The 17266-nt window shown below is 45.5% G+C and overlaps 1 protein-coding gene across 10 annotated transcripts in view; it reads right to left on the bottom strand.

Annotated features, from left to right (window-relative positions):
- TASOR2 (transcription activation suppressor family member 2) overlaps nt 1-17266 on the bottom strand; it is a 76443-nt gene that overhangs the window by 4965 nt on the left and 54212 nt on the right. For all 10 annotated transcript variants that reach the window (XM_078075094.1, XM_078075095.1, XM_078075096.1 and 7 more), the window contains 5 exons: nt 16028-16907; nt 13932-14361; nt 6802-10650; nt 893-1018; nt 80-233 (listed from right to left, as the gene is read on the bottom strand). In XM_078075094.1, coding sequence (XP_077931220.1) covers nt 80-233; nt 893-1018; nt 6802-10650; nt 13932-14361; nt 16028-16907 — 5439 coding nt within the window. The remainder of the gene's footprint in view (nt 1-79; nt 234-892; nt 1019-6801; nt 10651-13931; nt 14362-16027; nt 16908-17266) is intronic.

The raw sequence follows: 17266 nt of genomic DNA, 5'->3' as shown, positions 1-17266 counted from the left end.
ATTTGGGTCACTGGGTAAAGAGAAATGGATTTGACTAGATTTCAAAGACAGAAACAAGGAAGGAAAAGAGAAGACTGACCTAACGTTACGGTTTCTAGGATCTTGTCATCCGAGACCACAAAGCCTCCCGTCTGAAATAGCTCTTGGTAGGTGTACTCCAGCACGTCTTCGGGGCCGTCCACTCCAGCGAAGAGGACGCTGGGGAAGTGCTTCAGCTTCAGCAAAGAGGGAATCTAGTGAACACAAAAGGATCCCCGGGGAAGAGAGGTTGGTGGGATCACTTTTATCCAAGGGTTTCAGGATTCAGGGAAGCAGAAAATACACTTAACCTTGGTGACTGGGAATTCTGCAACGCCTATCAAAAGCCCCCCAGCGTTTCTCATAAGGAACACAGACTCCGTTCATCACACACGCCACAAACTCCTCAGCACTCGTCCGTTACAAAGTGGTCTCTGAAACTGCACAGGCTGGAGACCGTGGGCGAGGGGAGAGCACCACTCAGCTGTGGGGGCCCGTAATGTGGTGAAGCAGGCGACAAGCTCACCGGGCCGTTCACCTCCGGCTCCGCCCCCGCCCCGCCCGTCGGCAGCCCTGCAGCCCGGCCTGGGCCGTGGGGCAGGCAACTCCTTTTATTCAACAGAAATAGCAAAACAAAGACTCAAGGGAACTTTCACAAGTCCTTTTAAAACAAGATTTACTACCGTCAGGCATTAAGAGATGCAGGTTTCGATCTCGGCTGAGGGAATGTCCCCATAGGCTCCCTCTCCCCCCGTTCGTGGCTCGTGCCCCACGAATGCCTCGCTAAGTGCGCTGCCTGCGGGACACCCCCTGGGGACACCCCCGAAAATGCCCGGGACACCTTTCTTGATAAGAAACAGAGGAGTAGACGTACTTGATGCAGGTGCGATGCTATATCTTCATTTCTGATGACGACTAGCAGCGTGTCATTCTCTCTGTGAAAGGCTTGACAGAAATGCTGCAGGTCAATTTCCGTATGGCCTCCTTTCCTCAGGACGCTCTGGAAGATTTCGAAATAACCATTACTACAGAAAGGGCGTCTGCCCAGAACGACTCCCAATCCACTAAGCACAGCAAGAAGCGCATCCCAGTCCCTGAACTACTGGACCAGGCACCATCAGCGGTAGGCGGTCCTACTTCTGAATGAGCTTTCGCAGCTCAAACTGATGGCTCCGGGGCGTCGCGAACAACGGGACTTAGAGGTTTGTTTCGAAGGCAAAGCACTTTATAACCAATGCTTTATGTCCATACAGTGGCCAACAGCAGACTAAAGCACAGACACAGGACTCTCACCCAATCTGAGGCAGTTACCTTCAGGATGCAGATACTCCCTCTAAAAATGCCACCTCCAGTCAAAATGTATCTAGAACTTTTGGAGATGATACCTGCGCGTCCCGTGGAGTGTCACGAGAGCTGCGGAGCGAGCCCCAGGCGCGGCAGAGAGAGGCGGCCGGTCGGCCCTGCGCTGCCCACAGGACAGGCCCACCTGTCACAGGCCCGACCGGCCGCCGCAGTGCGTCACGAGAAGACATTCCTTCGCTCCGCCCCCCTTCGTGATGCGGACCCTGCTTCTGTCTGAAGGGTTCTGGAGGTTTCCAGCGCACACCTTGATGTTCCTCCTTGCACCAGCAACACCATGTCTGACCAGTACTTGCTATTTCCTTTGTAAAAGTACAGTGTCCAGGGCGCCTGGGTGGCTCAGTTGGTTAAGCAACTGCCTTTGGCTCAGGTCATGATCCTGGAGTCCTGGGATCGAGTCCCACATCGGGCTCCCTGCTCGGCAGGGAGTCTGCTTCTCCCTCTGACCCTCCTCCCTCTCATGCTCTCTGTCTCTCATTCTCTCTCTCTCAAATAAATAAATAAAATCTTTAAAAAAAAAAAAAAAGTACAGTGTCCACCTCCCCTGGATCTCAAAACAACTCAAATCTTATTTCAATTCTTCATTCAAAATGCACGGCAACGTATCTTCAAAGAAACACCTCCAGAGAAGAACTCTTTTAACGAGCCCACTAAAACATTTAAATATAAATCTTTAGCTCTGACTTAATTTACTAATAAACCACTTGAATGAACACATTTTCTGAGACGTTCAACACTGTCGCCACATGCCGTGGGGTCCGGGCTTTTCTGTTGCACACTCTGAATTTCCGCAGGGATGAAGGACCTCCCAGAGCTTCCTCATCTTACAGAGAAACGGGGCCTGACGTCCCATCTCTCCCGAATGCCTCAGGACTCTCCAGGACAGAAAGCTTGTCCGGGGTAGCTTTCTGAGGTTTTGAAAACATTTTGCTCTAGATTATCTTGATGGTACTTTATTCTGAAGCTGATTTTATACCGTGTTCACCTTCTCACTTGAAGATTAGTTTTATCTTTGCACAAAATTTGTTATTTTCTGTCGTAAACAGTGGCCACATGATAAATAAGGATCATGAGACACCAGATGTGCTCCTGGATGCCGCGCGGTATCTACGGGTTCTCCAGCTGCGAGGGACTGAGCGCCGCTACTTCGCTCTCCCTCCTGCACACAAACCCGCATCCCCCGCGCACCGCCAAGGCTGTGATTGGCACAGTTGATTCTGAGAAGATGGAAGCAAAGAGAAAGAGGGTATTTTGCTCACTGTGGCTTTGATGCTACTGCATCGACCCCGGACTTATTTCAGTACCGGTCAAGGTACAGTATATGTAATCAGCCAAACAAAATTAACTTCCAAGGTTAAAAAAAAAAAAAAAATTCATTTTTAGGTCACTTTTGGAGGCCAAGCACCTAAAAAAATGCTTAATTTTTTCCAACTCCACTGCTTACCAAAGCGGCATGGAAACTGGACCAAAGATGACGGTGGCACGGCTGGGGGGACAGACCTGGCAACCGTTTATGAAAACCTTGGAAAACCAAAGGATCCTTGATGGGGAATAAAAATCTGTTACTTTAAATAATCTAAAATCCTATGTAAAGGGTACAAAATAGGAGCCATCAGCGATCTTAGAGAAGAATATATGTTTGACGCCAGCCTGTTGGCCATCACGTTTCCAGTCCATTCCCCACCCTGTAGCCCAAGAGTTTGCTCTCAAACACAAACACGATGTTATTTATCTTTTAGAAGTAGTGTTCAGGGCCTCCCCACTACCTCAGGCTAGGCCTCAGGCCTCAGGGGTCCTGTCCCTTGTCCACACCTCCAGACGGGCTCCCCGCGCCCCCCGCCGCATGCTCCCGGCCGCCCGCCCACCCCGAGGCCTCACTCGCAGACCTGGCTTCCGCCACCATGCTCTGCCACGACGGCGGCCACAAACCCCTTCCCATGTTCACTGTTAGTAATTCAACATTCGTGGCTTTGCCAAGTGACACTTATCACATGACAGATACTCTGGCCTTCTCGGAAGTGTTGACATAAGCGAACTCTGAAACAAATCTAGGCGAACGCTGAGAACCGACACACGTATTAGTCTAGCCGTGCACACCTTGCACAAGAGGCCAGCATCGCTTCCTTAAGAAAAAGGTCCTGACCTTCCTGACGAGGCCCGCTGCCCTCAAAACAAGGTCCAAACACCCGCGCCGCTACATGGCCTGTTGACCTGACGCTGATTTGTGTGCTTTTATCAGTGCTTTGCTTGTCCCATTAGCTGGAAGGATCGTGACGGAAAGGCAACATTTCCCCTCCCCTTACACGCTGGGACTCTCCAACGTATATTAAGGACTGCCTCCTTTGAACCGGCTCCTGCTGCGAGTGTAGAGGGTTGAGGGAGGCGGTGTGTTTGGGGACCAGCTCTGGGTCGGTGCCCCAGGCCGTGAAGAGGGGGCTGGGCGAGGGCTGAGCTGTAGGCCAGGAGTGGGAATTCCTCAGGCTGGCGGAGGCATCTGGGATGATGGGAGCTGGCTTTCTGACACACGGGGTGGGGGGGAGCGCTGCTCCTCTGGCAAAGGACAAGCCTCCTGGTGCTGGACTGGACCTGGGGATGCGTGTGCACCCACTCCAGTTTTATAGACACATCCCCAGACTTCCTGGCTCCGCTGGGAGGGCCGAGAGGCAGTGACACCCAGTGGCATGGAGTTCACCCAATGCCCAGATACTGACTCCAAATGCTATTCTTCCCTTAAAAGAATCAGTGCTCCTTAGAGAAATGGCAGACTTCAAGGCTGGTTCAAGGAATATAGGCGATAAATCTGGAACATGGAGTTGTACCACAAAGGAAGAAAGCATAAGAATCCAAACAATTATAGGGTCTTGTCAGAAGGACTCCCACTGGCTGGGTCTGGAACAATCTGAGCATTACCATAAGTAATGAAGGACCAAGACAAATATTGCTGAGATGCCCATACGACCCAAAGCAATCTACACATTTCATTCAATCCCTATCAAAATACCAACAGCATTTTTCATAGAACTACAACAAAGAATCTATGGAACCACAAGAGACCCTGAACAGCCAAAGCAATCTTGAAAAGAAAAACAAAACCGGAGGCATCACATTTCCAGATTTCAAGTTATATTACAAAACAGGAATGACTAAAACAACATAGTACTGGCACAAAAACAGACACATAGAACAAAGAATAGAAGAGAAAACCCAGAAATAAACCCACAACTACATAATCAATCTTCGGCAAAACAGAAAAGAATATCTAATGGGAAAAAGACTCTTCAGCAAATGGTTTGGGAAAACTGGACATCCATATGCAGAAGAACGAAACTGGGCCACTTTCTTACACCACACACAAAAACAAATTCAAAGTGCATGAAAGACCTAAATGTGAGACCTTTTGAAACCATAAAAATCCTAGCACAAAGCACAGGCAGTAACCTCTTTCACATCGGCCTTAACTTCTTACTAGACATGTCTCCTGAGGCAAGGGGAACAAAAGCAAACATGAACTATTGGGACAACATCAAAATTAGAAGCTTCTGCACAATGAAGGAAACAATCAACAAAACTAAAAGGCAACCTACTGAATGGGAGAAGATATTTGCAAATGACATCTCTGATAAAGGGTTAGTATCCAAAATATATAAAGAACTCATCAAACTCAATACCCCAAAAAACAAATAACCCAATTACAAAATAGGCAGAAGGTATGAACAGCCATTTCTCCAGAGACATACACATGGCCAACAGATACATGAAAAGATGCTCAACATCACTGATCATCAGGGAAATGCAAATCAAAACTACAATGAGATATCACCTTGCACCTGTCAGAATGGCTAAACTCAACAACACAAGAGGAGCGCCTGGCTGGCTCAGTTGGAGGATTGCGCAATTCTTGATCTTGGGGTTGTGAGTTTGAACCCCACATAGGGTGTTGGAGATTAATTAAATAACAACAACAACAAAAAACTTTAAAAAACCCCCACAAGAAACAAGTGCTGGCGAGGATGTGGAGAAAAAGGAACCCTGTGCACTGTTGGTGGGAATGCAAGCTGGTGCAGCCACTTTGCAAACAGTATTGCGGTTCCTTAGGAAGTTAAAAATAGAACTACCCTACGATCCAGCAATCCCACTACTGGGTATCTACTCAAAGAATACAAAAACACTAATTCAAAGGGGTACATGCACCCCTATGTTTATTGCAGCATTATCTATAATAGCCAAATTATGGAAGCAGCCCAAGCATGCACTGACTGATGAATGGATAAAGAAGATGTATGTGTACACATGTATGTACGTACGTGTACACACACACACACACACACACACACACACACACACACACACCGGAATATTACTCAGCCATAAAAAAGAATGAAATCTTGCCATTTTCAACGACGTGGATGGAGCCATGCTGAGTGAAATGTCAGAGAAGGACAAAGACCACAGGATCTCACTCATATGTGGAGTTTAAGAAACAAAACAAAGGAAAAAAGAGAGAGAGAGAAACCAGGAAACAGACTCTGAACTACAGAGAACACACTGCTGGTCACTGGAGGGAAAAGGGGAGGGAGATGGGGGTTAAGGAGTACACTTAGAATGAACAAAAAATGATGAGGGACTGGATGGTAACTCTGAGTAAAATTATATGGAATGTGGGCCCATGGGGTATAAATAAGCATATGCAGGAGAAGGGAAAGCTCTACCCTGCAGCAGAACGCCCACTAATAAACGTACAAGGAAGGATGGAATTGAAACCCCCGCCCCGCCCCCCGCCCCGTCCCCCGCCCCCCAAGGATCAATCATATTAGTAGCTGCTTCAGGCAACTGTCAATGAATATTCACTTGGGTGGGTGAAAGTCTGATGCGGAATAGGATATTTTTATATAGCCTATTCTCCCTCCCCACTCATTAATAATTACAGCACATTTATTAACTTTACACTGGAGGTGGAGGAACCTGGCAGAAACCATCTTCATGGGAAAGAAATTAATACACAGGAGTGGGACAAGTTGACGTGGTGCACTAAGAGGAGAACATCGCATGTGGGTATTTTCATCTAAAATGCATAAATCATGAGGAAACAGGAGATGCACATAAACTGAAGGAAACTCTCACATAACTGGCGTACATCCTTCAATACTGTCAAGGTCACCAAAGATAACACACGACAGAGGAACTACTCCAGACTGATGGAAATAGACACGACACGCAGAGGTGACACATGACACGGGACCAATGATGGGTCTGGGATTTCCGCAGCGGAACACTTATATGCAGACAGACGGCGCTGTCAGACTCAAAGGCCACTTCCTGTCATGATTTCTCTCTAAAGCCATGAACGCTAAATGTACGAGCTCTAAGACAAAGTCAGACGGCTACTGGAACCATGCAAGCTCGAAGGGGAAGCTGGCACTGTACCTTTGTTCTCACAAAGAATGACTGGTCTTCGGTCTCCAGGACGTAGAACAGGAAGGGGCTCTTACAGGCCTCTTGGACCACACTCTTCAGTTTGACGTGCAAACTGGTGCACAGGTCTGTGATCATGTCTTCATAGGAGGCTGCCCGTGGGAAAGAGGAATACAGCTCTCGAGAGGCGGCTTCTCCAGAAGCCACGGTGGACTCTTTTTCTGGGAAAACGACTGGGCTGCTATTCTTCATCACCTTGTTGAATTCAGCGTATTCATTGAGAATAAGTGAAATATCGTTCCGGGATTCTTTTAAAGTAGTGTTGTATTTCAGTTTGTTGAGGTGGAATGAAACAGTCTGATTTCTTCCAGAATTTGCAAGATGATTTCTACTGTGACCACAGCTCTCCTTCCAAAAGGAAGAACTGTCCAAACTGCCAAGCGCGTGGCCTGTCCTGCGCGGGCCCTGCTGCCAGGAGCCTGAGTGCACCACTGTTACCACAAGGGGGCTTCTGCTGCGGGATGCAAGGTGCAGAGCCGGGGACTCGGACACTTTTGTCAGAGGGAAGGCTCCAGCACCAATTAGAGGAGGCTCCTTTGGAAAGACATTGGTGGAGGAGGCAGAATGCCGAGAATCGCCCTTCTTTACAATTTGTTTTAGCTTATGTGCAAAACGCAGATACTCCAGATCTAAAGTGTTCTGGGTGAGGTCATCTGCCACCTGCCAGGTATTTGTCCAGGAGCTGAGCAAGCCACATTTTGCAGTGAAATTGGGGTGCCTCTTCAGGCTGTGCAAAGTTCTTGTGGTATCTGTGAGCTCTTTAGTTATGGTGAAATTAGCATAAGTCCTGGGGATGCCACGGAGGTCTCGGATCTGGATATAAGATGGCACACACCTGTCTTCTTTCTTGAATCCAACGAGCCAGTGTCTGGGAGCAATGCCCGTCTCCAGCCCTGGGGCGTGGGCAGAGTAGCCCCACTCTTCATTATCACTGTTATTTAGGCTCAGGAAAGAGTCATAATCATCTTTTGAAGCATCTTCTTCTTTCTTGGTTTGACTATACCTCAAAGTGCAGGAACCCTCTACCTCTGATTTGGGATTTCTACAGTCCCCGCAAGAGTCTTGATCGGACTCTCCAGAAAGCGGCTCATAATGGATGTCAGAATTCACACTGACATCCATGTCTCCACCCACGGTCCCCGAGTCCTCCTTGGCTCTGAGCCCCTCACCAGAGCCCTTATTTGCTGTCTGCTCTTCAGAGACTCCACAAACAAGAGGGGCACAAGTCTGGGGAACAACGGAAGCACAGGGCTCTCTACTGGTATTTTCACCGGTGATGGCTGTTTTATGGTATGAATCCCCAGGTACACACATGGGGAAAAGCCCAGCGTTCAGCAGATCTTTTGTTTCACACACTGCCCTATCTTGCAGCACATGAATTATTTTTTGTTTGCCTCTTGGAGATGTGGTGCTTGACTGGGAGTCAACACCTCCTAGATCTGTGATTTCTTCATGGAATTTGGCCTCAGCGTCACCATTCTTCAGCAAACTGGCCATTCTGACTACTGAGATTTCCTGTGTCTGGAACCCAGTTTCTGTGTTCGTGGGTCTGGGACAGTGGGGTAAGGCAGCACCATCTGAGGGAAAAGCAAGTTTGGGGATCTCTGAGTGTCTGTGTGTCCGTGTATCAGCTCCGCCAACTGAGCCAGAGCTCAAGGACTGAGCTTGCGCGTAAACGCCTCCATCTGTCTTCACATCACTGCTAAAGAGATTTTTAATACTTTTAGGGCTGGTCTGCTGTTTTAGTGACACATTCACTATACCACTTGGAGCAGTTGTAGAAACAAATGTGTCTGCCAAAAACTTATTTTCAGTCATCTTTCTAGGACTAAATGGAGGCTCACCAGTCTCCAAGACAAGAGGACTTAAATTCCTGTTCTGTATGCTAACTGGCTGCAGTGGATTTCCCGATGTCACCAACTTTTCTAGAGAAAGCTTGATGTCCTCTCCATGTTTGGCAGCCGGGGCAGGCTGTCCCAGCTTTGTATCACAGCATGGCACCTCTTCTGAGAAAGAGAAACCCTCACCCTCACCGTGCTCCCCTGGGACAATTTCCTCAGTTACTTTACCAGGAAGGGTCAAATGGCCATCTTTTCTTTCTGGATGCTTACTTCCTACTAGCGGCATTTCAACAGAAAGCTGCATTTGCTGGACTCCAGTTAGGTTATCTTGTCCCACTGGATGGATAGGACCAACAAAAGAATTTCCTTTCTCCGTGAAGGCCGAATCTACTGACTCGATCCGGGAGAATCTGGCATTTCTCTCCCGCTGTGTATCGGCCAGTTGTAAACTACACAGAGACAAGGCCTGAGATGGCTGTGCTGCTTCAACTGGATCCTGGGGGTCAGGACTGGAAGCTGGTGACACTTCTTCAATTAAAGAGGCAAAGGGAAAGTCTGCGGTAACGTTCACTTCCTCTGCAATCTCAAGGGCGCAAGTTTCTTTAGAAAGTATTAGGGTAACTGTTTGTAAATTATCACCTTTTCTCTCCTTACTTTCTAACGATTTCTCTGGCACTGTAGGGAACACGGATGTAAAATCAGCAGAATCCACTTCTGGGTTTTCTAGGAGAGTCACCTCTTCTGGCCCGATTACCTCTTCAGTCGTGTCCTGAAGTTCCAGATTCGACACGGGGGCCTCCTGCCTCAGCTCTAGTCCCCCCGCGGGCATCTCTTCTCTGGGGCTGGTGGGTGGCGATATTGTGAGAGTGAGGTCAATGTCAGAATCGTCCTCGGAGAACTCCAGGCTGGCCTCCTCTCTACTCACAGAGAGGCTGGTTTGCTTGGTAAAAGCTGAATCAAAGGGTTCAAAATTCCTATTTTCACTCTTTAGAGCACTCCTGTCACTCACTGGTTCCGAGGAGCTACCTGCCGTATCGCCCGTTGGCGGAATGCAGTTACGAGAGGTAGTTCTTCCCAAAGTGGCGGAGGCAGATGCCGAGACCACTTCTTCAACCTGGGACGGCTCTACGATTTCTTCCGAAGATATGCCAAAGAGACTCTGAGTCTGCAGGAAAAATTCTTGAGAGAGTTTCATTTCTTCCCTGGGTGACGAATAATTAGAACTTTTAACTAATGACAACGCCTCGGCTACCCTCAAATTATCAGATGGTGGTGATAAGCCTGGAGCAGGAATCTCTTTCTGTAGCGAACACGAACACATTTCTTTTGCAAGTGTCTCTCTACTTACTGAGGAGGCACAAAGGTACTTAGTGCCTTTTTGTTTGGACATCGCTGGAGAGGGAACATCCCTAAGGCCTTGTGTTTGTGCCTTTTCAAATGACACAGGATGTCTAAGACTCGGAGCAGGTGACACTTGCTTAATCAACTCCGTATTAAAAGTTGTAGGTTCATCGCTTCTATTTGCAACTTCTGTCTGTATTGGTACATAGGTGTTTTTTTCAAAAGTGAACGTAACTGGTTCCAGATTAATCATCACATACTCTGTATCATCCTTACTCTCCAATGAAGGCTGACACTCTTTGCTCATGGGGCTGCTCTGCTGGATGAGGCCCTGTAAAGCACTGGTTTTTGTTTGCACTGCTGCATGAAAAATATCAACTTTGCTTTCCAGGGTGCTGTACACGGACTTCTGACAAGTCACCGACTGATCGCTGAGCCCATCATAAGTCTTGCTGAATGTGGTTTGTGTGACAGTATCACTGTAAGTCACTCTTGTGCTATCAAGTGGCTCAAAGGTTTTATCTTCACCGGGAATAGAAGGTCCATTAGTTTGGGTACTTCCAAGATTAGAAGTCTCTAGTTTATCTGATGGGTCTTGTTTGGCTTTACCCCCCATTATCTGAAATGACAAAAAGAAAAATCAAGAGTCAAATAGACTCTTTTTTCACATCACTTATGGTGAAGAACAGAGTGGACAAGAATCAATGTCAGTTTGTTCTTTTGAATCTTTTAATCTTTAAGAATATCACAGGGTAGAAATCAAGCAAATCCCTCTCTTTTTAGGCAGACTTACAACAGCCCAAAATAGGAATTTTTCTTTAAATATACACACAAATGAGAGCTTCAAACCTTTAACTGCACAGTCTTTTTTTTTTTTTTTAATTGACTTTTGGGAAGAAAAGTGGCTGGACCAGTGACAATGCAAAGACCTGAAAATGCAGCCTGTTTGCTAACTAGCATCACCTAATACAGAAATGCAGTACTAGAGAATAAAGGACTCAGTTTTAAGTGTTTTTCAGTAAGATTAAAAGATAGTTTTTTTAAAGCAAAGAATAACTTATTTTAAACACCAGCTTTCAATCAAACTACAAATACACTGTCATCTGGAACTCTCCCATGAGGAAAGAGTAAATTATGATCTCTTGTAGTATGACTGATGAGCAGTTTTTCGAGGGTGTCAATCTCCATTCTGGTAAATAAAGATCCCTTACCCCTTAGCTATCTTCTTTGCTTGTAACTCTGTCATTACAATACTCCTATTCAACACAACAACAGAAAACACAGTGCAGTTTGCATTAACAAACTGAACCAAAAAGATCGCTTTAAAGCAGGAAGGATATAGGTTAAACACTAGCGGAATACCTCTGGACATTCTGATGACCTCATAAACAGGCTGTTTTAAGGCTGAAGCATGGTCTTGTCCAGAATATGGTAAAATGGACTGATCATCACTGACCATACACCTATAATATTTGGAACATTATGGTCACAGATTTCCTGCCACGTCTTGAGGCGATCATACTCAGTCAGGACCTGGGTTTCAAATCTGTTAAAAAGACTTCTGTCTTAAACAAAGAAAGACACTGACCCACATAAATGGCAGGGTAGGGTGGAGACTCAGAGTTTTAAGAGGACATGACTGGCCAGACACAAAGCATAGAAAAGTCTTTTTTTTTTTTTTTTTTTAAAGATTTTATTTATTTATTTGAGAGAGAGAATGAGACAGAGAGAGAGCATGAGATGGGGGAGGGTCAGAGGGAGAAGCAGACTCCCTGCCGAGCAGGGAGCCCGATGCGGGACTCGATCCCGGGACTCCAGGATCATGACCTGAGCCGAAGGTAGTCGCCCAACCAACTGAGCCACCCAGGCGCCCGCATAGAAAAGTCTTGATGGTAAGAGTCATTCTGAAAACTTTCCTGTGATCCTTCAATCATGCCGTGGCTGCTAATCTCACCAGGCCTGTAGACTTCGTGAAATGCAAATTGTCATCAACTTCCTATGTTTATATTGATAGATATTTTTTTACTACTGGCGAAGTGTAATATGTTTAACATAAAGTCTGATACTTAAAAAGAACTTATTTTTTTCTTATTTAGTTCATTAACCCACAAATTTAAACACATGACTAAGAGCAACATGCCAATGGTTTCTAATGCCTATGGTGCTGGAGTTCTCTTCACATCTAGTTTGCCCACGTAGGGAAGGCGGCAGGGGAAAGATAGCGCATGTGCACACACCTTTAAAGTATGGGCATGGTAGCCAAGGAGATGATGGAAAAAAACTTAAGTATATGCTATAGAAATTAATTTTAATACTCTATTTCTTAATACTATTTCACATTTGCAAAAACACCATTCCTAGAATTAGTAATGATGATGGTGATTACAGATTAAAACAAAAAATACTTCATCAGGTAGTAATCAAAGTCTTCTAAACTAGATTTTTTCGTTTTTTTTAAATTTTTTAAAGATTTTATTTTTTTGAGAGAGAATGAGAGACAGAGAGCATGAGAGGGAGGAGGGTCAGAGGGAGAAGCAGACTCCCCGCTGAGCAGGGAGCCCGATGAGGGACTTGATCCCAGGACTCCAGGATCATGACCTGAGCCAAAGGCAGTCGTTTAACCAACTGAGCCACCCAGGCGCCCCTAAACTATATTTTCTTATTCTAAGGTAGAGATTCTTTTTTTAAAGAAAGATCTATTTGTTTATTTGTTTATTTCAGAGAGAGAGCACAAGCAGGGGAAGGGGCAGAGGGAGAGAGAGAAGCAGACTTAGTCTCCTCATCTATAAGATGGGGGGAGTGGTCCTTATTCACCAGGCTGTGTGAGACTGAGCTAATGTGAGCAAAGGGCGCAAACCACTGTCTAGTCCACAGCACACCATCAGTTTCATTTCGATAAAGATGAGCATCTGGAGACACAGGCTCTCTGAGGTTTGTCCCTAGACCCGCAAATCCCCACGTAACCCCAGGTATAGAAACGCTGTCTATTCAATGTTAAGACAGGCACTGCAGGTGCCCAAACCCATGCAAAAGTATCCTGGAAGAGACCAACGCTGGAACCTTAAAGAGGCACATATTTTGTCAATCCATTTACCTATAGATTTTTGATATAACTTTTTTATTTGCTCCAGTTAAAATGTGATTATTTGGTCTTGCTGAACATTAGTTGAGAACAATGGAAAGAAACAAAGTGTATTTTCCATATTTACAAATAGTTACCAGTAGAGTCTAGCATTTTACTTACTGTTCTGTTTTCAATAATTTTTAACATATTCAATTTCAGTTTAAGGTTTATCAAAGACTTATAATATTTATTACTGCATATGATCCTTAAAAAACTATTCTAGGGCATCTGGGTGGCTCAGTCGGTGAAGCATCTGCCTTCAGCTCAGGTCATGATCTCAGGGTCCTGGGATCGAGCCCCGCATCGAGCTCCCCGCTCAGTGGGGAGCCTGCTTCTCCCTCTCTCTCTGCACCCCCCACTCTCCCACTCTGCTCCTGCTCTCTCGCTCTCGAATAAAATAAAAAACCTATTCTAAGAACAGATATTATTTACCTCTTTTAAAAGATAATAGAGCATGCTCAGAGAGAACAAGTAATTTGCCCCAAATAATACAACTGATAAGTGACACCATTATGGCTGGTCCCCAGGCCCATTTGACCCCCATGGTTTGTTTCTACTTCTGCGTCTTCCATCAGGATGGAGAAAAGCTCCACCTGCAGACAATCCAGAGCGACATTTACGGAAACTAAGTTTTGATATTAATCCTTTACACAGAGAATCCACCTTCCTAAAAGAAACCAATGACATGTTTTGAATGTGATTTTACATATCAAGGAGAAAAAAAAAAAGAAATTTCTTCAAAACTGTCAGCACATACAGTATTCAGCTTTACTTACCTCATTATTACAAGAATAAATGAAATTCTGGCTTTCTGGGGTATCTGGATGACCCTCTCCTGCACAAATTTCTTTCTGTTCATTCTGTACCCAGAATTCCAAGCCTCCCGTGGGTGGTGGTTTCATGAAGGGAAGCAAGGAGTTAGTGTCAGGGAAGGACACATCGGCAGCATGACCTGTGGGAGTTTCATTGGTCTCCAACAGAGGGTCTACAGAACGTCTTTCCACACTGGAGGACTCCTCAATTTCACTGAATTCAAAAGATTCTAATGTGCTATTTATAGACACATATTTTGCTGGGTTGCTGTGTTCTACCACTTTTCGGGATGACCGTATGACTTTGTTCTGCTTGCTGTAAAACAGAGCTACCCACATATGAAGTAAAAGCTTCACTTCTTCCACGTTATCAGGTAAGTCAGTGTTCCAGGGCCTGAGATTTTAAAGAAAAAACATGCAAAAAAATCACTGAAATTGGTGATTCTAATCTTAGTTTTAAATGTGTTCATTTTTATATTAAAAATACACAAACTTGAAACAATGAATAAGATAAAAATGAAGTTAATGTAACAAATAATGACAATGAATCTAATCCCCTCACTTAACAGAGGCAGAAGAGGGAACTGAAAATCAGAGCTTTGAAAACTAACTTCTTTTAGATCACAAAACCTTTACACGGCTTACGTGGCTTTACACGGTAGAGCCACGACTCGAACAGAGGTCTCTGGGGTCCTGGTCTAGGATTTTTCTTTTACTCCACTCCAACTCTCTCTGGACACAATATACCTATTATGTGAATAATGGCTCCAGCAACCACCCAAATCCTCATTTTTGCCAAGTCTGGCCAACTCATTTCTTTTCTATTTTTGTGTGTTTCTTCTAATAGTTGGGAAAGTCTGAAGATTAAAATATCTCTGTGGGCAATTCAGCAGAACTACACTATTTTCAGATTACAGTCCTGGCAAATCTCCTGAAACCACACAGGGAGAAAACATTTCTGGCCATTTGCCCGGCAAAAGTAAAGCAGAGAGTGGCAGTGAGAAGAGTCAGAGGGGCTGCAGAGCTGGGCTTCAGGTAAGCAGGATGAAGGCTATGGAAATGACCGTCCTGAGTAGATGCAAATGTTAAGTCGATGCTCCCATGAGTGCAAGCTTGTAACCGGAGCACGGAAAGAAGTCTGACACAATTGAGCCGCTCCTAGGTGAAACACTCCACGAAGAGGTAGGTGAGTGCCATTCCCTTCAGCAAGCGCTCGTTGGGAATAGTAATGGTTACCACTTACCAGTATGTGCCAGTCACTGCGCAAAACCCTCCAGTACACAGCAACCTCACTTGTAGCTATTACTAACCCATCCTTCGAAGGGTTCCCTACAGACTGCCATCCTCCACTGGCTTCACCTGGAAATCTGTTAGAAATGTAGACTCGGAGGCCCGGAGGCCCGTCCCAAACAGAGCTGAGTCACAATCTGCACTTGAATGAGATCTCTAAATAAGCTGTCAGAGAGTAAAGATTGAGAAGCACTACCCCAAAGAACAGGAACCTCTTCCAGGTCACAGAAGCTAGTTAAGTGGGAGAACCTACGTTAAAAACCTGGGTCAGCCCATACTCCAAAGCCTGTGCCTTCAGTCCCTCTGCTGTTACTGCCTTGGCCCCTTAAAGATTTATAGAACAACCCCATGTAAACCTGCTCACGCAGAACAATCTGACCAGCTTAACAAGCTAGAAGTAATTCTTGAAATGTTTCTTCCGGAATTTAGGCTGTAAAGCATTATTTATCTCACGATTTTACATTAAGATCTCATTTAAATATTGTAATTCAAAGACCACAAAGGCTTATGTAGGAGCATCTCAAAATGGAAAGCCATTCATAGGGTTAAAGTCAGCTTGCAAAAGGTCTCCATGTGACCACTGACAGGGGCAAAACCAGCCTCATTTTCTTGGTTGTCAGTAAACACGACTGCCTGATATTATTACTAAGTTATCGGATGCACACACAGGACTTCTCTTTGCCCAAAGTCTGGCACAAGGATTCCTTCCCACTGCGTTTATCTCAACACAAAAGCCACGTCCGTTTTCATGGAGTGTCACTCCTACTTACCCATGTAGTGCTCGGATTACAGTTTTCTCCAGCGGATTGTTGGTATACTTGCTGTCCAAGCTGAACACATACTCCGTGTCACATTTGAAAGTGACCTTAAAGGAGCCGTCACAGCTGAACACAGTGTGAGAGCAGTGAAAGTCCTTCAGGCTGGAGGAGAGCAATCTGCTCCTGCGCTTGAGCACCAGGGCCTCGGACAGCTTCTGCAGCGGGGATGCGCTCTGCTGGTGCCGGAATGGCATTACTTTCCCCACTGGGGTCCCCGCCTCAGGGCCTTTGGGGCCATTCTTGGCGAAGGCAGGGCTGGAGGTTCCTCTCTGCTGTAGATGCTTCTTTGAATGTTCCGCAAGGAGCAGGGCATAGGAATGTTCCACGGCAACAAAAGAGCTTTGGCTTGCATCATTACTTTCTAACGTTTCCTCGGAAAGGGCTGATGTGGCTTCCACGGGGGCCGGACTGCCAGGAGCCACGCTCTCCTCCTCTTGGCTGACGGGGGAATCGGGTGCCGGACTACTCTTCTTCTCAGAGGAGGGCTTAGGTAACAGTCCACCTTTTTGATTTTTAACTCCTCTGTGATACTCATGGTCAGATGTACCACGCACAGAATGTTCTTTAGAAAGCAAAACATCATTCTGTGGTGATTCAGAGGCGCAGGGAAAGCTCCTGGGCTCAGATGGTGGTGTGGTAGAAGTAGCAGCACTTAATGCTAGGTCAGCTAGCATATTGAGGGCTTGGGAGTCACAGTTGACAATGGAGTTTTCAGGCAGATCTTTTTGAGCCACCGAGATATCTTCTGTCTGAGTTGCATTTATGCTAATAACATCCTCTTGACCAACTGATGAGATTTCTGATGGAAGTTGTGAACCAGTTTCTCCTTTTGCTTCAGTATAAAAGAAAAAGACATGTAACATTTGATTTCCATATATTTTAATTCTCTGCTATATTACTACTATGGCTTAGTGAAAATCAATGGTTAAGTCAATATACTCAAGAAGAACCTCTGGATAGGTTACATAGATTACAGGTTGAAATTTTACTATCAGGTTTCTTCCAACTGCCAGTTCTAATATAATGTATTTACCATGGGAACAAATCTTAAGGAGTGTGCATATTGATTTAAAAAGAAATCACCTTTCAAAAGGCACGTACCGAACTACACACAAGGTATACTGATCAGCTAAAGAAATATACAAAGAGGGAAAGAAAAACAAGAATAAAAAACAGGAGTCCTGCCCTCAG

The sequence above is a fragment of the Halichoerus grypus genome, chromosome 6 (assembly GCF_964656455.1).
Source record: "Halichoerus grypus chromosome 6, mHalGry1.hap1.1, whole genome shotgun sequence".
Lineage (NCBI taxonomy): Eukaryota > Metazoa > Chordata > Mammalia > Carnivora > Phocidae > Halichoerus > Halichoerus grypus.
This window is presented reverse-complemented; position numbering and strand designations above follow the sequence as displayed.